At 46.7% G+C, this 20,588-nt stretch overlaps 1 protein-coding gene across 1 annotated transcript in view; it reads left to right on the top strand.

Moving 5' to 3' along the window:
* Nucleotides 1-20,588, top strand: part of ARMC9 (armadillo repeat containing 9) — a 295,211-nt gene that overhangs the window by 44,379 nt on the left and 230,244 nt on the right. The window contains 4 exon segments of the mRNA XM_029615818.1: nt 1,425-1,517; nt 8,680-8,704; nt 11,074-11,231; nt 16,930-17,028. Coding sequence (XP_029471678.1) covers nt 1,425-1,517; nt 8,680-8,704; nt 11,074-11,231; nt 16,930-17,028 — 375 coding nt within the window.

Raw genomic sequence — 20,588 nt, forward strand, 5'->3', positions numbered from 1 at the left:
TCTTGTAATATATGCTCTGAATTTCTCAGACAGCATCCTCTTTCCTGCTACTGACAAATGTAGGCCATCCTTTCCAGATAGCGTTTTACTGCTCCGTACGCGACCCCAGCCTCCAGTGTATCTAGCGCCGAAATCCACCGGTTTTGGAACGTGAATTGCGCATGGGTCTTTCAGGTATCTGCCTAGTTTAAGGGAGCTTGGGGACATACCATGCGATTGGACTGATCTGGGGAATGATAAAGGAAAATTTGTTCTTACCTGCGAATTTTCGTTCCTTGAGTTCCACAGCTCAGTCCAGAGTCCTGCCCTTTCATCTGTATGGGGTGTGTGTGTGTGTGTATATATTCAGGTACAAACTTAGGCCTAGATTCATCATTCTGCTTTAAATATAGTGGAGTGATGAGTAGTGGCCAGAAAAGGGGCAGGGTGGTGATAGTGTGCACCTGGCTGCATCGTGGCGGTGTGTTTTCGCCTGCCGCGGTTGTGGCCACGACGCACACTGTCGCCCTTGTACTGCCAGTGGGAAAGATGATGTTATTTCCGGTGCTACTGCTGGCGATAATGCCTAAAACATTATCGCCTGCAGCGGTACCAGAATCAATATTTGTCTAACCCTCCCCTTTCCCTCATTTAAATCCTAACGTCGTGATGCGGTAGTTATCACAGCTAGATGAATGACCCTGTAAGATTGTAAGCCCTCTGGGGTAGGGAAAATACTTACTGTACCTGAATGTAATCCGCTTTGAAGAGAAGAAAAGTGGAATATAAAATTGATATTCCACTAGCTGATGGGCATCAATTGGAGGTTTACTGTTCGTTTTGGAGGGAGGGGGGGTCATTACGGTTCATTAGGTTTTTAGCTTGGTTACACTACATACTGAGGGGCTGCAGGTGGCTCGCTAGCTTATGTAGCTCAGTTCTGCAAAGCTTTTCTTTTCTGTCTCCATCTGCTGGTAGGGGAGAAAAACCCATGCATCTGAACTGATCTGGGGAACTCAAGGAACAAAAATTGCAGGTAAAAACCAATTTTTATTTTATTCCTCTATTCTGCCAATAGGATTTTATATATTTTGGATAATAATTCTTTATAACTGCTGTTTTTAAATAGTGGATGCTTCTTTTGTGTTTTCATAGCAAAGTACCTGAGTTGAAAATATTGGTTGTACAGTATCTAGGTCTCTAATTTCATTTGTCGGCTGTTGTGATATAAATATGCCTTTCTCAAACAATTGTGCCATTCATATAGTCCCCTTCTGTTTCCATTCTCTGAATCTTCTGCATTGAACAGACAAATGTTCTGTTTTACTGTCTAGGAACACATTCCCTGTCACATGAGCTTTCTCCATACAGCTGTGTTGCAGAATTGAGGTGAAGCTGTGTACGACTCTAGTATGTGTATACATATATATATATTTTATTTTCAGGATTCTTGGACCCCAGAGTTGAAGACAAGGCTGGAAAAGTTCCTGTCAATGACTCTGAAAGCTGGCAGTACCCCCAGGCTCCTCACTTTATATGTATCCTTCAGTTGAGAGTACATTGTTTGTATGGTTCTGCTGCACTGACTGTCCGATCAAGCCTTAGTACTTATTGAGAAATGTAGTTTGCCTCCAACACAAAGCTCATGATTGCTTGTAGGAAGGCACAATGTTGCATCAGAACTCTCCACTTCAGTGTTGGGGAGCTGTTTTGGGACCAGCAGAGTGTGGTCCTGATGAGGGAAGTGGCTGGTGACCATGTTGCTGTGGCATTTTCAGCTGGTGATAGATGAGGCTTCTCAAGAGCCCAAGAAATGGAGAACTATGTCATAAAGTTAAAAAGTCATCTGCATCAGGCTTCTGCTGTGCCTCCAGCAGTTATGGGGATGGCCGTTTCCCACTTTGCAGACACCAGGGCTTTAACTGTCTTAGGAAAGGGAAAGGCCTTAGCAGGGCCTTTAAGTCCCTCCAAAACAGGGTCTTCTCCCTCCTGCTCCACCTTCTTGTCCTTTATGCCCAATTCCAGCAGTGCCTGAGTAATCATCAATGGCACATCTTCCTTTTTAAATAACCAGACTACTCGCGGATCATCTCCTCTGCTGCACGGATTTCCTTTTCCCGTAGAGCACCTTTAAACAGCTCACTCTCCATATGGTCTGCCATAGGAACTTCTCCCCCCAGGGATTCCTCTTCTGAAGCTACTCATGCAGCCTTAACTCCACATCTTGTTCTAGCCTGGCTCACTTAGACCGAGTGCAAACCAATCCTACCTCTAAGGGGGAGCCCTTTTGGAACAGAGTCTGACTATACTTGAATCCCTCTTAATTAAAAAGGCCTGATTCATGAGGACCACCCACTCTGGGGAAAAAGGCTCCCAGCCAGCCTCTTAAACTCAGGGCTCACAGCAGCTTTTTCCCAGGATGCATTTGGCCTTTCCCCGGATACATTTGGCCACCCACCTCCCTCAACTAGGACTAACACCAGAGGCTTTGAAAAAGCCTTTCTGCCTTCTCCCCTATTGCCGGGAGAAGAATCTAAAATGGCCACCACCCCCACTCTTGCTGAATCTCTCCTGGCAGAGCCAGCTTCCAGGACCAGAGCTGACTTGCATCTTGCCTGCTTCTTGCCCATATCACCAGGCAGGGATTCCTCTGAATTGCCCTTCCCACCTCCAGCGCAGACACTAACCTCCACAGTCTGGGAACTTTTTCCCACGCTTGTCCTGGGACCACACATTTGCAAAAGAAAATGTTTACCTCTGCTTATGATATCTGCATTGGTCTGGTAGGGCTCAAGTGAAAAAGATTAGCAATTTTTCCATAGTATCAATGCATAGGAGGTGGGCCTCTTTCAAAGGAAAGAAGGCTCTAAAATGAGTGGTCATGAGATGAGGGTGAAAGGGGGTAGATTCAGGAGTAATCTGAGGAAATTTCTTTGAGAGGATAAGTGGGTACATGGAACAGCCTCCCCATGGAGATAATGGAGATGGACACTATCAAAATTCAAGAAAGCATGGGATAAATACAGGGGATATATGAGAGAGTGATGGGAATTGTAAAGCTGATTAGTGGAGTGGAGGAATAGCCTTGTGTTTAGAGCAGTGGGATACAAACTAGGGAAGTCAAGGTTCAAATTCACTGCCATTCTATTGCTTCAGATACAAACTTGGGGCCTGATTCACTAAGGCATTTCTCTCATTCTGTGTCTATGGGAAAATGCCTTCGTGAATCAGGCTCAGATTGTGAGCCCTCTGGGAACAGGGAATTCTCCTAGGACAAGCAGGATGGTAGTCCTCACATGTGGATGACATCAATGGAGCAGGGCACGGAAAACGTTTGTCAAAGTTTCTAGAAGCTTTGACCAGCACACTGAGCATGCCCAGCATGCTGCTATCCGATCGTCCGCGTTTTGTCCCCCTTCAGTCTCTTATTTTCCACGGCGCAGTTGCCTCGTAGTTCGTGAAGCTCCTTCTTTCTCTGGGTTTTTCTCCAGAATTTTGGGTTTTTACAGTTTTTTTTCTCGTCAGGTCCTCCTTCGTGCTCGGTGCCTCCTCAGCGGTAAGACTCTTTTTCCCTTTTCACCAATTTTTTGCAGTTGATTCTCGACTTCTCGCCTCACGGTGTCCTCCGGTCATCAACCACATTCCTGGTTTTTAGTAACGGCATAGACAGGGTTTCGTCAGCGTCCCTATTGCCTGCGGATCATGTGCTATCACGGATCTGTACGAGGTTTGTATCCTCTGCCTGGAGGCCTCGCACAATGTCCGTGGGTGTATTCTCTGTGATGAGATGACTCCCAAAGGCCGTTGGGTGTGCCTCGACAAGATGGAGAAACTTTTCGGGGCCCCTAAGTCTACTCCACTCTTGTGTCGGCTCCATCAATGCCGAGAGGTCATGGGGAGGCCCTTGATACGCTTCCCCTGGCTGTTCCTCTCTCCAGTACCTCCAAGAATCACAGGGAAGGCGACAGATCCTCAATTTACCCACTCTCTCAGACAACGGGATCTTCCACTTCCTCGGGGCTGGGGAAAGACCAGGCCGAGCACCAAGGGAGGTCCCGTAAGCATCGCCACCGGTCACTGTCGATAAATAGTCCAGTTCCAGAGTGGCACGGTGTCGCTTTGGCCGCCACCAAAGCGACACTGGCCATCGGAGGCCATATCCTCTGCCCCTGGTAGTCCGAGGCATTCCCCACCGACATTGGTGCTGGGCACTGTGCCACCTTGGAGACCCGAGGAAGAGCCAGTGACGCCTCGTCCCCCTCCATCAGTCCTGGCCACTCCAGACTTTTAGGAGGAGTTGGACTGTAGGGTGCAGTCTGCAGTGATTAAGCCTCTCCAGAGCTTTGAGCTGTCAGTGCCACCGTCCCCATACCGGTGCCCGAGCCCCCACCATCAATGCTAGCACCCCTGCTGGAGCGTCTGGACATCCTCCTGGGTGCCCTTCTGATGCAGCCGGTGCCCGAGCTGCATCGGGCACAGTGGCCAGTGATGTCCTCCATCGGAGTGATCCCGATTCTCAGGTCCTCCGAGGAGGAAGATATTGCCGGTACTATGTTTCCCAGACCATGGCTGCCCAAGCCCTTATCGGGTCCTTCTGGCCTCCTGCGGCCTCTGGTCGCAGGAGGCCAGATCTCCCCTGCACAAGTGAAAACCTCTTCGGGGATAAAGTCCGGGATGCGGTAGCGCAATTGAAGGACCATCATGACACCCTTCAACAGCTTTCCGCTAGTGCTTCTGACGCCCCAGCCAGGAAGTCCTCTAGGCCAGGATCCTGGAAGCCCTTCTACAGGCAGAGGAAATATTATCCTCCAGCTTCCAGGGCTTGCACGTCTCGCACCAGCTCCAGGGGCCGCCCTCACCAGAAGCGAGCACCTAGGCCCTAGCAAACCCTGGCCACGGGCTTTTAACTGGTGGCGAGGGAGCGAAGGTCAGTTGACTGTACCCCTGATGTCGGATCCCCCCGGTCGGAGGTAGGCTCTTGAGCTTCGCCCATTGCTGGGAAGAGATCACATCAGACCGATGGGTCCTTACTATCATCCATCAGGGGTACTGTCTAAACTTCAGTCAACTCCCCAAGACCTCTCCCCCATATCCATCATGGGGTTTGTCTGCCCACCAGGTCATACTTCAGACGGAACTTGCCGCCCTCCTCTTGGCGGATGTGGTGGAACTGGTCCCTTGCCTTCAGCGGGGCCGAGGGTCCTATTTGAGGTATTTCCTCATTCCGAAAAAGAATGGTGGCTTGCTCCCCATTCTCGACTTTCGGGCGTTGAACAAATTTCTTGTAAGAGAAAAGTTGAGGGTGGTCTCTCTGGGCATGCTGCTCCCGCTCATCAGAGGAGGAGACTGGCTTTGCTCCCTTGATCTCAAAGAGGCTTATGCTCACATTGCTATCTTCCCCAGTCACCGAAAGTACCTCCGCTTCATGGTGGGGAAAGCACTTTACAAGAACAAAGTTCTGCCCTTTGGGCTGGCATCGGCCCCTGTGTTTTTACCAAATGCCTAGCGGTGGTGGCCGCCTACCTCAGGCATCACTCGGTGCACGTGTTCCCCTACATGGATGACTGGTTGTTCAAGAGCGACTCCCGCTCAGGAGCCTTGCGTGCTCTGGCCCTGATGGTGCAGATGCTGCAGGCTTTGGGGTTTGGTATCAACTTCCCCAAGTCTCATCTTTGCCAGTCTCCTCAGCTGGACTTCATAGGCACCAGATTGGACATGGCATAGGCAAAAGCTTTTTTGCCCAAGGACTGAGCGATCGCCCTTGCCTCGCTGGCTACCCTTGCCCAGAGCAGCCGGAGGGTACCAGCATGCCTTCTGCTCCACCTGATGGGCCAAGTGGTGGCCTCTTTCCATGTGACCCCTCTGGCTCGCCTTTGCATGAGGAGGGCCCAGTGGACCTTGCGGGCCCAATGGCGACAGGCTTTCCAGGATCTTGAGGCTCCTGTTGCAATCACGGACCATCTGCGAGTGTCTCTACCCTGGTGGGAAGATCTTTCCAATCTGGAAAAAGGACTTCCCTTCCAAACCTCTCCGTTCCAGGCGATTCTCATCACCGAGGCTTTCCCTCAGGGCTGGGGAGCCCATGTGAACGGTATCCACACACAAGGTCTCTGGACTGCCTCCAAAGCCTGCTGTCAGATAAACTCCCTGAAGCTTTGGGCAATCCGGTACGCCTTGTGGGGTGTTCAGGGACCAGTTGTCGTCCAAGGAAGTCCTGATTCAGATGAACAACCAAGTCATGATGTGGTATATCAACAAGCAGGAGGGGCACAGGCTCATTCCTGCTGAGCCTGGAGGTGGTGCAAATGTGGACTTGGGCCCTCTCGCTGGGGATGTGTCTGTGTGCCACGTGACTGCCGGGTCATCTGAATATCCGGGTGGATCACTTAAATTATTCCTTTTAGCCTCACGAGTGGTCCCTCCACCTGGGGGTGGCGGTCGAGCTGTTCGCTGCTGGGGCACATCGGATGTGGATCTCTTTGCTTCTCCTCACAGCTACAAGATTAGCAAGTTCTGCTCCCTGTTGTCAGTGGACGGACATCCGGCCTGCGATACCTTCTCCTCCCCTCTGCTGCTCCTGCTGAAGACGTTGCTGAAGCTTCAACAGGACGGGCAAGACCATGATCCTTGTGGCGCCCTTCTGGCCACGTCAGGTCTGGTACCCACTTCTACAGGACTTGTCAGTGTGGACCCCCTTCCGGCTGGGGACGGCGCTAGATCTCATCTCTGAAAATCAGGGCACCCTGCACCATCCAAACACCTAGGCATTGGCCCTGACTATTTGGATGTTGAGCGCATGTCCTCCAGCCTCTGGTGCTCTCGGACTGCGACTCCCAGGTACTGGTGGCGCCCTGAAAACCCTCCACCAGAAAGTCCTACAGCTTGAAGAGGAAAAGATTTTCCATCTGGTGTGCGGGGCATGGTTTGGATCCCTTCTCCTGCCCCCTCTCTCAGCTCTTGGACTACCTATGGCACCTCTCTGAGTCTGGGCTTCAGACCAGCTCGGTCAGGGTCCACCTGAGTGCTGTCAGTGCGTACCTTCGGGGTGTCGCTGGCATGCCAGTTTCTGCACAACCTTTGGTAGACCGGTTCATGTGGGGCCTCCTCCAACTGAAGCCCTCTCTTTGGTCTTCTGTCGTAGCCTGGGACCTCTGTGTTGTCCTGGCACGGCTTATGCATCTTCCTTTTGAGCCACTGCAGTCTTGAGACCTGCAGTCCCTCACCTGGAAAGTTTTGTTCCTGGTGGTGATTACTTCCGCTCGTAGGGTCAGTGAGCTTCAAGCTCTGGTGACCTACCCACCCAAAGTTCTTCCATGATCGTGTGGTGTTGTGTACACATCCAAAGTTCCTGCCCAAGGTAGTGTCAGACTTCCACCTTAATCAGTCCATTGTGTTACCCACCTTCTTCCCCAGGCCTCATTCCCACTTGGGGGAGCGAGCCCTTCATATCTTGGACTGTAAAAGGACCTTGGCTTTCTTTATGGATCATACAGCAAGCCACGGACAGTCCACTCAACATATCTTTTGATTGCAACAGACTGGGAAGGGCGATGGGTAAACAGACCCTGACGAATCGGTTGGCGGACTGCATTGCCTTTTGCTATCAGCAGGCAGGCCGAGAAAAGGCTCACTCTGTGCGGGCCATGGCAGCGACAGTAGCTCATCTGCGCGCAGTCCCCATCTACGACATGTGCCAGGCCGCAATCTGGAGTTCTCTTCTCACGTTTACTGCTCATTAGTGTTTGGACAAGGACAGGTGACAGGACAATGCCTTTGGTCAATCCGTCCTCCGCAACCTGTTCCACTCTTGAACCCAACTCTTCCTTCCATGCTCTGAGGGAACCAGACAGTCCCTTTTTCGACCCACGGAGCTGCACTTTTTGTTGTGCCCGTTGGCAGTTTGGTCAGTTGCTGTGGTCCCTATGGTGGCCAGGGACAGTCTGGAGCTTGGTACTCACCCACATGTGAGGACTACTATCCTGCTTGTCGTAGGAGAAAGCGCAGTTCTTAACTGTAACAGGTGTTTTCCTAGGACAGCAGGATGTTAGTCCTCAGAAATCCCGCCCGCCTACCCATGGAGTTGGGTTCTCCTTCCAGTTTGTTTTATTTTTCGCTCGTACTTTTATCTATGTTACGAGACTGAAGGGGAACCTCGCGTGGACAATCGGATAGTGGCATGCTGGGCATGCTCAGTGTGCCGGTCAAAGCTTCTAGAAACTTTGACAAAAGTTTTCCATGCCGGGCTCCATCAAATGACGTCACCCACATGTGAGGACTAACATCCTGCTGTCCTAGGAGAACACCTGTTACAGGTAAGCAACTGCGCTATGCCTACAGTACCTGAATGTCATCTGCTTTGAAGTGCCTGAAGAGCAGAATACAAATCAAATCAAACAAATAAAATAAAAAATAGTTGGTATGGATGAGCAGCCTAGATATGTTTTTATGTTTCTATTTGTACAGCATTCATTGCAGGTATGTACAAAATCCAGGTAAGGGCTTCTTTTTTTTGGATTTAAAGTTTATATTGACTTTTCCAATAACAATCAAAACATCCTCACAGAGGGAACAAAGGTAGTCGATTACATATTTTCACATTATCTCCCGGGGTAAGTTTTCTCCTAGGGAACTGTCATAGTTACTGTTTGATAGAAGTTATCCAGAGATTTCCTTAACCTTGTCTTCCCTCGCTCCACACAGAAGGATAATAGACAGAGTAGTAAAGGTACAGCCATTGCACGCATTTTGTACTGTTACTATAATTTTTGTTGGGTTTTTTTGTAAACCAAGAGGAGCTTTGCTACATAGACATGGGAAGTGGCTGTCCCAGGCCTTGCACTTTGCAGGGGTGGGGGGAGAGGGTCCTGTTCTGCTGTGGTAGGACATCACTTCCTTGTGAGGGGGCTGCGGTGGTCTGGGTGGCAGGCCCCCCCCCCCCTTCTTCAGAAAGGATTCTCATTCCCTCCCCCCCAATCACATCGCAGAGGGACCCCCTCATTTGTTCCCTTATGCTCCCACTCTTCAATCTTTCCTGCCCAGCTGAATTTCTGCAGGTCCTGCACCCAGTTAGGGTCAGCCCCGTACACAGTGACTTCATTTTGTGTTAGCAGACGAAAATGCCTGCCCCTTAGATTTAGCTGATAGGTGTTTATTGATGAAGTTAGTTTCAGTGGCTTTTCAAAACCTTTTGTAACCAAATACGAATATATATATATTTATTTATTGGCATTTTTAAATTGCTTTACAGATAAAAACTATCTCCCAAAACAAGATATATATATATATATATATTTCAGTAGTAGTAGGGGCTAAATATTAAGCTACATGGTTTCACACCATGCATACTTTTTAGCTGTGATTGGGAGGTGTTCCCAAAGGCATGCTTTGTGTGAGATGGGAAAATAATGCACATGGATTGTGTTGTCAAGTGAACAGACTCAGTTTTCCAGAGAAATCTTACACAGAAATCCCTGGGTACTTTGTACTGTGTACCTGCAGCCTTTGAGTGCTGTGCGCTGCATAGTGGGCCTAGCACAGGGGGCAGAGGAGGGCGACTGTTAGTGAAGAAATTCGGAACAGGTTAGGACAGCTTGCAAAAGAGACCACTGAGAGGATTCATTTATTATTTTTTTTACTGGACTTTATTAGAATGGTATATTAGTCCCTATCAGAAAGCTGTAATGTTTGTGTTTTATATTTTGATTTTATGCTTGTTTGATTGTCACTCGCTTAGGATGCTAGATAAGTGAGCTATAAATATTTAAAAATGTAATTGTTTTGTTTGACATTCTGTATGAATTGTGTGAAGTTATTAGCTCTAGATTTTTGTATCCGATTTTTAAAAAATATTTTGCTGTTAACCGCTTTGTACCTTACCTGGGGGAGAGGCGGTCTATAAAAACAATTGAAAATAAATAAATAAACATGATACAGTTTATAAAATGGTGAGTGGCATGGGACAAGTAAATAAGAAGAGGTTATTTAACTCTCAGTTAATAAGTACAAGAACTAGGGGACGCTCCCTGAAATAGCAGGTAGCAGATCTAAAACAAATTTTAAATGTTTTTTCAGTCATTGCACACTTACACTGTGGAATTTGTTGCCAGAAATTGTGTTAAGGCCAATAATATTGCTGGGTTTAAAAAAAGTTTTGAAAGAGTTTCTGGAGGGGAAGTCCATTAACACTTATTAGCCAGCCAGGCAGGCATTGGGATTGCTATCTCTTAAGTCTGGGAATGAGCAACAGAGAAGGAATCTGCCAGGTATATCCATGTGACCCAGTGTGGCCTCTGTCAGAAACAGAAAGTTGGGCTTGATGGAAGGGCATGATAAAGGGGATGGAAGGGCTCCCTTATGAGCAAAGGCTAAAGAGGTTAAGAGTTATTTAGCTTGGAGAAGAGACGGCACGGAGGGTGGGGTGTATGATAGAGGTCTATAAAGTCATGAAAGGACTTGAACTGGTAAATGTGAATTGGTTATTTACTCTTTCAGATAATACAAGGACTGGTGGTATTCCATGAAGTTATCAAGCAGCACATTTAAAACAAATTGTAGAAAATTATTTTTCACTCAACACATAATTAAGCTCTGGAGTTCATTGCCAGAGGATGTGGTTAAGGCAGTTAGTGTAGCTGGGTTTTAAAAAAAGGTTTGGACAAGGTCCTGGAGGAAAAGTCCATAAACTATTAAACAAGTTGACTTAGGGAATAGCCACTGCTTATTACTGGCATTAGTAGCTTGAGGTCTATTTAATGCTTGAGTACTTGCCAGGTATTTATAACCTGGATTGTTCACTGTTGGAAACAGGATGCTGGGCTTGATGGGCCCTTGGTCTGACCCAGTAAGGCAACTTCTTATTTTTTATGACCATTGGTCTTGACCAGCATGGCACTTATATATGTTCTTAGGTGAGAAGCTTGCAAATCACCCTTAAACCAGCATGAATATAATCTAATGAAAAACAATAGAGGATTGTAGGAAGAAATGCCAGCACTGCAAACTGGAATGTGCAGGCAGGAGTTAGTTTTGTCGCAGTGGCACTGTTCTTGCCCCCTTGTTTCTAGGTCTCAGCTTGTTTCTCTCTTCCTCTGACAGAACTCATGCAACATCTTCAGCAGCAGCTTGTGGAGGCTGAGCGCAAGGCCATGACTTACATGAAGAGGTTTAACAAGGTGCAGGCTGACTACCATAACCTCATTGGGGTCACTGCCGAGCTGGTGGATTCTCTGGAGGCCACTGTCAATGGCAAGATGGTAAGAAGCTGAACACCACATGCACCGCTAGCTTACATGTCTGCCATAAATCTGGAGGAGTGGAGGAAGGGGGAGGGCTTGGCAGGAAAGAGCATGTGCCTTACGTTGCCTGGATGCTGTTTTCAGAGAAGTTTCAATCTTATGTGACAGTCAGTTACTGCTTTCGGAGGTTATTCAACATTTAGACTTTAAAAAAAATCTTAAAATGGTGATGTTGCTCTGTACAGCCCTGTATACATCTACCAGAACTATAGCAATGAGAACAGTACCTGAATGTAATCCACTTTGTTGAAAAGCAGATTATAAATCAAATAGTAACCTACCTCCGACCTTCAAGGGAGCCATAGAATTATTCCCAATGTGTCCAGCAGGGGACACTCTCGGCATAAACATTGTTTAACTTGAATCATTTTCTGAGCTGTATTACTGCTGGTGCTAGCAGAGAGGTGACCCTGTTCTGTAGGAGTCCCTGGGTTATTTCTGTCTTAGTACTGAAGAATTATGGGAGAGAGGCAAACACTAAGCTCCCTGCTATTCTGTCTGCCCCAGAAAGTGCTTGGGGCTTGCAGGCATTACTACGTTACCTGAAACATGAACGGTACATCCTCCAGGCACAAGAATAGACTGACTGTGTGCTAGAGGGTTTTTCTAAGAGAAATTCTTACTGTGCTGGGCAAAACCCTTCCCTGCTTATTTCTTTTTTATATTTTGAACCAAATAGTTTTCTCCTCTAGTATTGGGATCCTGGCACTATGAGCCCAAATTTGCAATTATCTGGGAATTTCCCCCCCTATTTTATTTGCTTCCTCCCCCAATATACCTAGTTATTGCAGTGACGGCCCTGGGCGCCCTCTAGAACCCTGTGGTCACAGGCCATGAATCTGGCCACTAGGTGTCACCCTTGAGTGCTAACAATTCCCCCTTCCCTCTCCTGGAGTGCAGAAGACCCAGCTATGGGATCTAATTTGGGAATTGCAGTTTGAAAGTGAATGAAGAAACGTATTCAGATAATCCAAATCAAAAATATCACTTTAGATTTTTTTTTTTTTTTAGTTTATGGAATAAAAAGCAACAATCAAAAACTTGACAAAAGCCAGACCCCCACATTATTTAAGCTTAGACTATCCTCTCTGTTTCCTTGGGTGTGCACATGCGCTAGGGTGGGAGCGGTGCGGCTGCTGGCTGAGATTTTGGTGCCTGGGAAGCTCTGTTCTTAGTACTTTCACTCCAGGAGGATGGCTATGGGAGGGTGGATTTGGGATAAAAGAAAAATGTTATATAATCTGTTGCCTTTATGACTGGTTTCAGACCTGCCTGGTGTACATAAGAAACCAGTGTGTGTTGGGCATTTGTTTGTCTGCTTCTTTCAAATACAAATCCAGGACAAAGCTTTTTTTTTGTTTGTTTTTTAAAGTTTGCTTTTGGTGAATTGATTACTTACAGGCCGATACAGGAAGGCGTGCTCGGCTGAGCGCACCATTTAACTCGCAATTGGTTGCGCGTTTTCAACGTGTCTCTATTACCCCTTTAGCGTGTCGAAAACCCGTGGCCAACGCCCCAAAAACTAATAGCGTTCATCACATGCAAATGTATGTTGATGAGGCTATTAGTTATGCACCTGGGATACCGGAAAAAAAGGTACGGCCAAGCCACACATTTTACACTCAGAAATTAACGCCTACCCAAGGGCAGGCGTTAATTTCTGAGCAACCTGGTAAAGTGTGCAGAAAAGCATAAAATACTGCTTTTCTGTACACCCTCTGACTTAATGTCCTAGCAATATTAAATCGGAGGAGCCAAAACTTAAAAAAAAAAAGTAAAAAAAATATGTGCCCGCCGGTCAGTGGTTAGCAAAATGGACGCTCAATTTTACCAGTGTCTGTTTTCCTAACCCGTGGCTGTCAGCGGGTTCGAAAACCGATGCTGGTAAAATAGAGCGTCTGTTGTCGGACCTGCTGACAGCCACCTCTACCACTAATAAGGAGGTGCTAGGGATGCACTATTGTCCCTAGTGCCTCCTTATTAACGCACCATCTCATTTAAATTCACAATCGTGCGCCCAGGAGAGCAGGCGCTCAGCGTGGAGCGCTCGCTCTCCTGCCATTCTTACAGTATCGGCCTGTTAGTATGTAGCTATAAGTCTTATTCCCTGTACGTACCCGGATCAGTCCAGACTCCTGGGTTTTGCCCCCCCTCTAGCAGATGGAGACAGAAGTTTACAAACCAAACTCCGCCTATATCTAGGCTGGTGCCACCTACAGTCTGGCAGTCTTCTTCTGTCTCCTAGCAGGTGGAGAGGGTGCAAAACCTACAGTCTGTGTTGAGGCCTGGTTTGGTGCTTCAAAAAGAATAAATAGATAGTGGTATTAGGTAGCATTAGGAATAGTGTATTGTTAGGATGGTAGTGAGAAGTCAGTAAGGAGACCGCAGTTGTTTGCCTGCTGGTCTAGTACTGCACCTCCCAGGGGGTGTGAGGCCCTGAGGGGGCCATCCCGCCTGGTTACAGAGGCCGCTGACGTGTGGGGGTTATGCCACTTCCCAGCATATCTTCCTGCCCTGGGGGTGACACCGGGGAGCCCGGCTCACTCCCCCCAGGTGGTACTGGAGCCGGCGGCGACTGGTAATTTAAAAAAAAAAAAAAAAAAGTTCTCTCAGTTTTATTTTCAGGTGCTCTGGGGCCTGTCTTATCTTTGTTTTCCTTCCTTTCCCGATCGCGTTCGGCGGGGGGGGGGCGGTCGGAGGTCTGTTTTTAATCTTTAGTGTCCGGCTACTCTCTCGCAGCGATTTTGCATGCCGCGTCGGGCGGTTTGCCGGGCTTACGGCTCGGCGCTGGGGCGCCTCTCTCGAGATAGTCTTTGCTCGGGCTGCGTTTCGGGGGTGAAGGGGTTTTCCTTTCTCCTGGAGCGGGTCCGGGGGCTGGCGGTTTGTACGGCAGCAGCTCCGGGGAGCAAGTCTGGTTTGGGGGAGGGCCCGTTTCCGCAGAGCGCAGGAAAGGGCGCCATTTTGAGTACCAGGAATGGGTCTTCGGCAGGAAAGTCCGCCATTTTAACCCCTTCAGGGCCCACGGCATCCGGCTCTCGATCGGAGCAGGGGGAGGGGGACTCCCCACCGCGTTTGTCGCACCAGCGTAGGGTCCCCGAGGGGGACAAGCCGGCAAAGTCACGTTGTTTGGGTGACATAGAGAGCCCGATGGGTGATCTTTCTGACTGGTCCTCTGATTCCTCATTTTACTCAGAATTTGTGTTGTTGATGCATAAGGTGTTTAAAGTGCATCGGATGGCAAGGAAAAAGGCCACAGAGGGCTTTGGAGCCCGATCCTGTTCTGGGGTCAGGGAAGCGGGCTAAGCCCGCCAGAGTGACGGGGCAGGCTGAAGGGCCTCGGCCTTTTAGAGTCAGTGCCCCGCGGGGTGATCCGGATAAGACGGACACCGATGACCCGGAGGAGCATCAGGGGGACCAGGACATGTCGTCACCGCCCCCGAGGGGGGTTGAGGGGAACGGCGACCGAAGGTAGTCCGCCTTTTTTAGAGGGGATGAGCTAAGGCCCCTCATCCCAGTGATTCTTGGTGAGTTGGGGATCCAATTGCCGCAAGAAGAATCCAGACTGGGGGCTACGGACCCAGTGGTGTTAGGTTGGAGGGGGCCGTCCTCTGCCTTTCCTTTACATTTTTCAGCGTTGGATTTGCTGTTTCAGGAATGGGATACCCCAGACCTTGGGTTCAAGGTTGCTAAGGCCATGGATAAGCTCTACCCCCTGCCGGAGGAGGCCTTGGAGCTGTTAAAGGTGCCTAAGATAGATTCGGCCGTGGCGGCAGTCCGGAAGAAGACCACCATCCCGGTTACTGGGGGCACGGCGCTTAAGGATTTGCAAGATAGAAAGCTGGAGGTACGGCTCAAGAAGATTTTTGAGGTCTCCGCCCTGGGGGTTCGTGCGGCGAGTTGCAGTAATTTCTCCTTAAGGGCAGGTCTGCATTGGGTTCAACAGTTGTTGGCTAATGAGTCCCTTTCGGCACAGGAAGCGCTTCAGGCGGGCCGTTTGAAAGCAGTGTTTGCATATAGTGCCGTTGCTTTTTATGATCTACTTCGTATTTCGGCTAGCTCCATGGTTTCAGCGGTTTCCGCACGTCGCTTATTGTGGCTTAGGCATTGGACGGCTTTAGTGATGGGGTGCTCAGGGTCGGCCTCTCCGGGTCCCATCCCATTTAAGGTAAGCTCTGGTACATCCCAGGAGTCTAGACTGCTCCGGGTACGTACAGGGAAAAGAAAATTAGGTCTTACCTTTGATAATTTTCGTTCCTGTAGTACCACGGATCAGTCCAGAGTCCCACCTAGCTGTTCTGCCATGTGAAAGGAGAGTCCGAGCTGTCTGTCTTTTTATATCAGTTTTTTGCTCAATACTGTCAGAGGTATTATCGGTGGCTCAGGTTCTGTTCCCATTCGGGGGTTGTTGAGCCGGTTGTTGTGGTTCGGTTACTGTGTATAGTTAAATTGGTGGGTTCTTTGGGATCCATTCTGCTTTGACATTAAGTAATACTGCCAGACTGTAGGTGGCACCAGCCTAGATATAGGCGGAGTTTGGTTTGTAAACTTCTGTCTCTATCTGCTAGAGTGGGGGCAAAAGCCAGGAGTCTGGACTGATCCGTGGTACTACAGGAATGAAATTTATCAAAGGTAAGACCTAATTTTCTTATCTCCGACGAATCTGCCCATTGCCATTAGCAGCTTGAGAAACCTAAAGTGGTGACAAACACAACAGTAGTTAGAAAAAGATCAATATCTGGTGGGAAACCTAAAGATGCAAAGCATGTACAGTGAAGAAATGTAAGACATCCGCTTTAATACTTCTGCAGGTTTGCCATTTTGGTGCAGGATCTGTCTGGGGCCCTTACCAATATGTGGTGCTCCGTGGAGGCTTCAGAGCTTCACCTTGCAACTTTCTAGGATTTCAGGCGGTCTGCTTTGATTTTGTTCCTATGTCTTGTTTTTTATTTTACTTGTAATAAATTGAAGTTAATTTTTACAGTCTATGCATTTATTACAGCTGGCACTCTGTTCATTATCTACTTGTGCCTGTGTTGATTGCATGGAGTAGTATTGAGGATCAATAGCTTAGAATGGTAGGAGTGGCTGAGTAGAAAAAGATTTCACAAACTTGAATCTTCTCAGGAATGTAATATGAAGCAGAGCAACAAAGAGGATCGTAATGATTTCATTTTAACTGCTCCCTGAATTCCTGAAATATTTCTGCTTGTGCTTCTGTGCCGGATCTCTTTCATCTGGGCAAGGTGTTAGTTTGGATCTCTATAGTGAGCAAACCCAAACAAGACTATCTAGGAGGGCCATTTTCAGACACTAGGGTACACGCATGAGGAAGGCTGTCCCATGGGCTGTTTGGAAATGCTTTCATATGTAAAGGGACCTTTGTTTTCAGTTTTTATTTTAGTTTTCCTGGGAAATTTCAATTTTAGAACAAAAAGAAACTGGTTAAAAAATTGACTCCAATGACTTTTCTCCTATGTGTTATAATTATTTTCCACTGATGTTTTTAAAATTATAACCTTGGAATTCTCAGCAAAAATAAACTAAAAACTGACAACAAAGGTCTCAGTTATTGTGCTGCATGGGTGACCGTATACTTGTCCATATAGCTAGCATAGTCCTGTCTCTAATTCTTTTTTTCCTCCTTTAAAAATTGCAGATTACTCCAGAATACCTGCAGAACATCTGTGTCCATCTCTTTAGTAACCAGATGAGGCAAAGTTTAGCACACAGTATTGACTTCACAAGACCTGGAACAGTAAGTAGAAGTCATCCTGATGATAGTGCTGAGCCTTCCACACTGACAGGTTGTGCTTTGGCATCTTCCATAGGCAGAGCTCCCAGCATGGGGTATTATTGCTCTCTGCACACGTTTAACTGCTCAGTTAGGATACCTCTACGTATTTCCTTGTTGCCTAGGTTCCCATATGGGTGCTGTGTAATTTGCCTCAGTTACTAGGCATCTTTTCTGTAGCACTGGATGTGAGCAGTATTTCCTAGGTTGCATGTGATATTCCCAGACGTTTGCTACTCTGTGTGTGAGGATCTGAGGCCACCCGATTTAAGGTTGTCGTCAGACTACAGAGCCTTGGAAAATCTGGGCTCTTTGCATCTTAACGAGCAGCTTTTATTTATTGCTTGTATTTACTTACTGCCCAGTCCATACGACAGTTCCCTCTTGGGCCTAAGGTCTGCGTAGGATGAGCCTACAAGGAAGCTATGTGGCTCTTCTTTCACACTGCCTCATATCTCATTCCAGAGGAGCCCAATCAGCCACTCATCTTCCTCAGTTTAGGAAATCAATAAAAACTGAAGTTATTTACAATATCTTTTAAATAAGCTCTGTTTTGACTTTTATTGATGGAATATTTCATAATAGCTGCATGTTGTTTTTAGTTTTGTCTGGCTTGCCCTAGTTTATTTTATATGAGAAGCTTCTAAATGTTTTGACATTTGTTACGGTTTTTCTTATGTTTTTTATTATTTGCTTCCATGTTGATTATTTTTATGCATCACTACTAGTGTGAGCACTTGTGATAGTTTTGTTTTTGTCTTCTTCTTTTATTACTGTGCTTTTATTTGGTTAATTATGCTGTAATCTGCCTGGAGCTTATATTGAAAGGCAGACTGGGTATTCAAAATAAAAAAAAAAGGACATAAAAAGGACTGATAGTGCATCCAAGTGATTAAAATTTTGAGAAAGCCCAATCAGAAATCCAGGGTAAAAGAACTTTTTGAAGCAATAGAAAGGAGCATTGAGAAGGCGACATCTTTGTGTAAGGCAAGTTCACAAAGAGAAAAAGAGAGAGACTGATATGGCTTTCTAAGATGTAATAGAAATGCTAAGAGCAAAGAGGATGGTATTAAAATTAAAAACACCGAGGACAGGCAGAATTATCAGGAAAAACAAAGGGGAGGCAGGGAGAGCAGTTAAGCATGCAAAGACACAAAGAGAGGATGCAATTATCCTATTGATAAGAAGGCTGGGGGAGAAATCCTTCTTTAAATATATAAGGGGAAAGGCAAAGAACGAAGGGAGGATAGGTACAATAAAAGGAAAAAGTGAGGTTTGTAAAGAGGGCCATTAAAAAAGTAGAAGGCTTAAAACAAGTTCCTTGCTCAGTTTTAACATAAGATGAAAAATGCCATTGATAAGTGTGAAATAGTTACAATCAAATTACAGAGAAGATAAGCCTGAGATGATTACAGTCAAACTGCTGAGAAGGAAGTACTTGAAGTACTTATGCAGATGAGAGAGGATAAAATCATGGGATTTAATGGTGTTACACGCAAGCAGGCCGATGCAGTATCGGCGCACGTAACACACGCTATTCTACCTCTCCCGGGCGCTTGATTTAATACTTAAAATCGGGTGCCGTGGTAAAAAAGAGGCGCTAGGGGAAATTGCATGCCCCTCGCATCTCCTCGGCAGTTGCCACATGGGAGAGGTCGGACCCAAGAAACAAACAAAGAGGAAGACAGTCTAACAAAGCCGTGAGGAATCAAAACAAGGAATAGCCGAAAGTCCTTCAAAAATCTCTTTATTAATTGCCCAAGAGATTTTTGAAGGACTTTCGGCTATTCCTTGTTTTGATTCCTTCACCTGGGAGAGGTGGCAGTCAGCCAGTTAGGAAAATGGACGCTCGTTAATTGAGCATCCCTTTTCCTAACCTGACTGCCAGCACCTTTTTTTTTTAAATTTATTATTTCCTGGACACTAATTTTTTAGTTCCTCCAACTTAATATCGCCACGATATTAAGTCAGAGGAAGTACAGAAAAGCAGTATTTCTTAGTGTCTAGACAGATGGAATCAGGACCAGTGGGTTTATGCTCCCCTGCCAGCAGATGGAGACAGAGCAAGCTGACGTCACAGTATATATAACCGTGCAGTGACCCCAGCCTGCCAGTATTCTCCATCTCCAGCAGATGGTGGACTTGCATCTCCCTATGGGGATTGCTTTGAGCTTTTTGAAAGGACAAATTTGCAATTCTAAATTTAGGAAAAGAAAACCCTGCTCTCCTGCGGTGATACATAAAGGTCCCTCCCCCAGTTGAGAATTCTTGAGGTGATTTCCATGGTCATACTTTTGAAGAGAATATTGGCAGGTTGGGGTCACTGCAGGGTTATATATCTACTGTGACGTTAGCTTGCTCCGTCTCCATCTGCTGGCAGGGGAGCATAAACCCACTGGTCCTGAGTCCATCTGTCTACACTAAGGAAAATTAAATGATCAGGTAAGTAATTTCTCCATTTTCTGCTTTTCTGTACACTTTTTTGGCTCCTCCAAAATTAACACCTGCTTGGGGCAGGAGTTAATTTTGGCGAACATATATATATATATATATATATTTTTTTTTTTGCATGGGGGGTTATGGACACTCATTTGCATGTGATGAGTGCTTTACCTACGTGCGTTCTGGACGCGCTAACCCCCATTTTGCATCGGGGGTTATGGAGGCACATCAATGTACTAAAGCAGTTTGGAAAGCCAGCAAAATTCATGGTTGCGTAAGCAGTGGTATCAGCAGGAATACAGAGATCTTTCTGCCACGCATAGATCACCAGTGAGACCTCTCCTTCTGTTCCGTAGGCCCTCTTTTATAAGGACATAGGGAAGATGGAAGTTATTCAGAAATGGACTACTAAAATAACACAAGACCTGCAATACAAATCCTTCAAGAAAAGAAGGAAAAGGGGAGATATGACAGAAACAGTCAAATATTTGACAGACTTCAGTAAAACAGGGAAAGGCAAAATTTCAGGACAAAAGGTTATGATATGAAATTGCAGGGAGGAAGGTTCAGAAGAAATGTGAGCAAATACTTCTTTACTGAGAGGTTGATAGATGCCTCTAGTAGCCTATAGACAAAGACAGTGACAATGAAATCTGTGACGGAATTTTTTTTTTTTTTTTAAATTTGTAAAATTTTATTAAAACGAAAGAACAGGTTTAACAGACCATATGAAACAGCAATAGAACAGCAAAACTCAGTCCAACACGGACATAAAAACAAACATACGCTGTCATACATTGGAAACTGCACCAGATAAAACAAAGCAATAGGCTGCACATCAAAGAGAGAAACCTGAGATGATGTCAATGCTGTAGTGAAATCTGTGATGGAATTTATCCATGCTTGAGACAGATGGTAAGGGCAGGTAGGAGGTAACAGGTAGTAGAAAAGAGGGAAGAGATTTGGGTGCTTTTTTCAGTCCTATGGAGCTTTGAGGGCCAAAGAGGGGACCAGACATTTCAATGTGCTCAGGGTGGTGATATGGCTGTGCTGACCTTCTGTTAAGGTTGGGGTAATGTCTA

This window comes from Rhinatrema bivittatum, chromosome 9, assembly GCF_901001135.1.
Source record: "Rhinatrema bivittatum chromosome 9, aRhiBiv1.1, whole genome shotgun sequence".
In the NCBI taxonomy this organism is placed as follows: Eukaryota; Metazoa; Chordata; class Amphibia; order Gymnophiona; family Rhinatrematidae; genus Rhinatrema; species Rhinatrema bivittatum.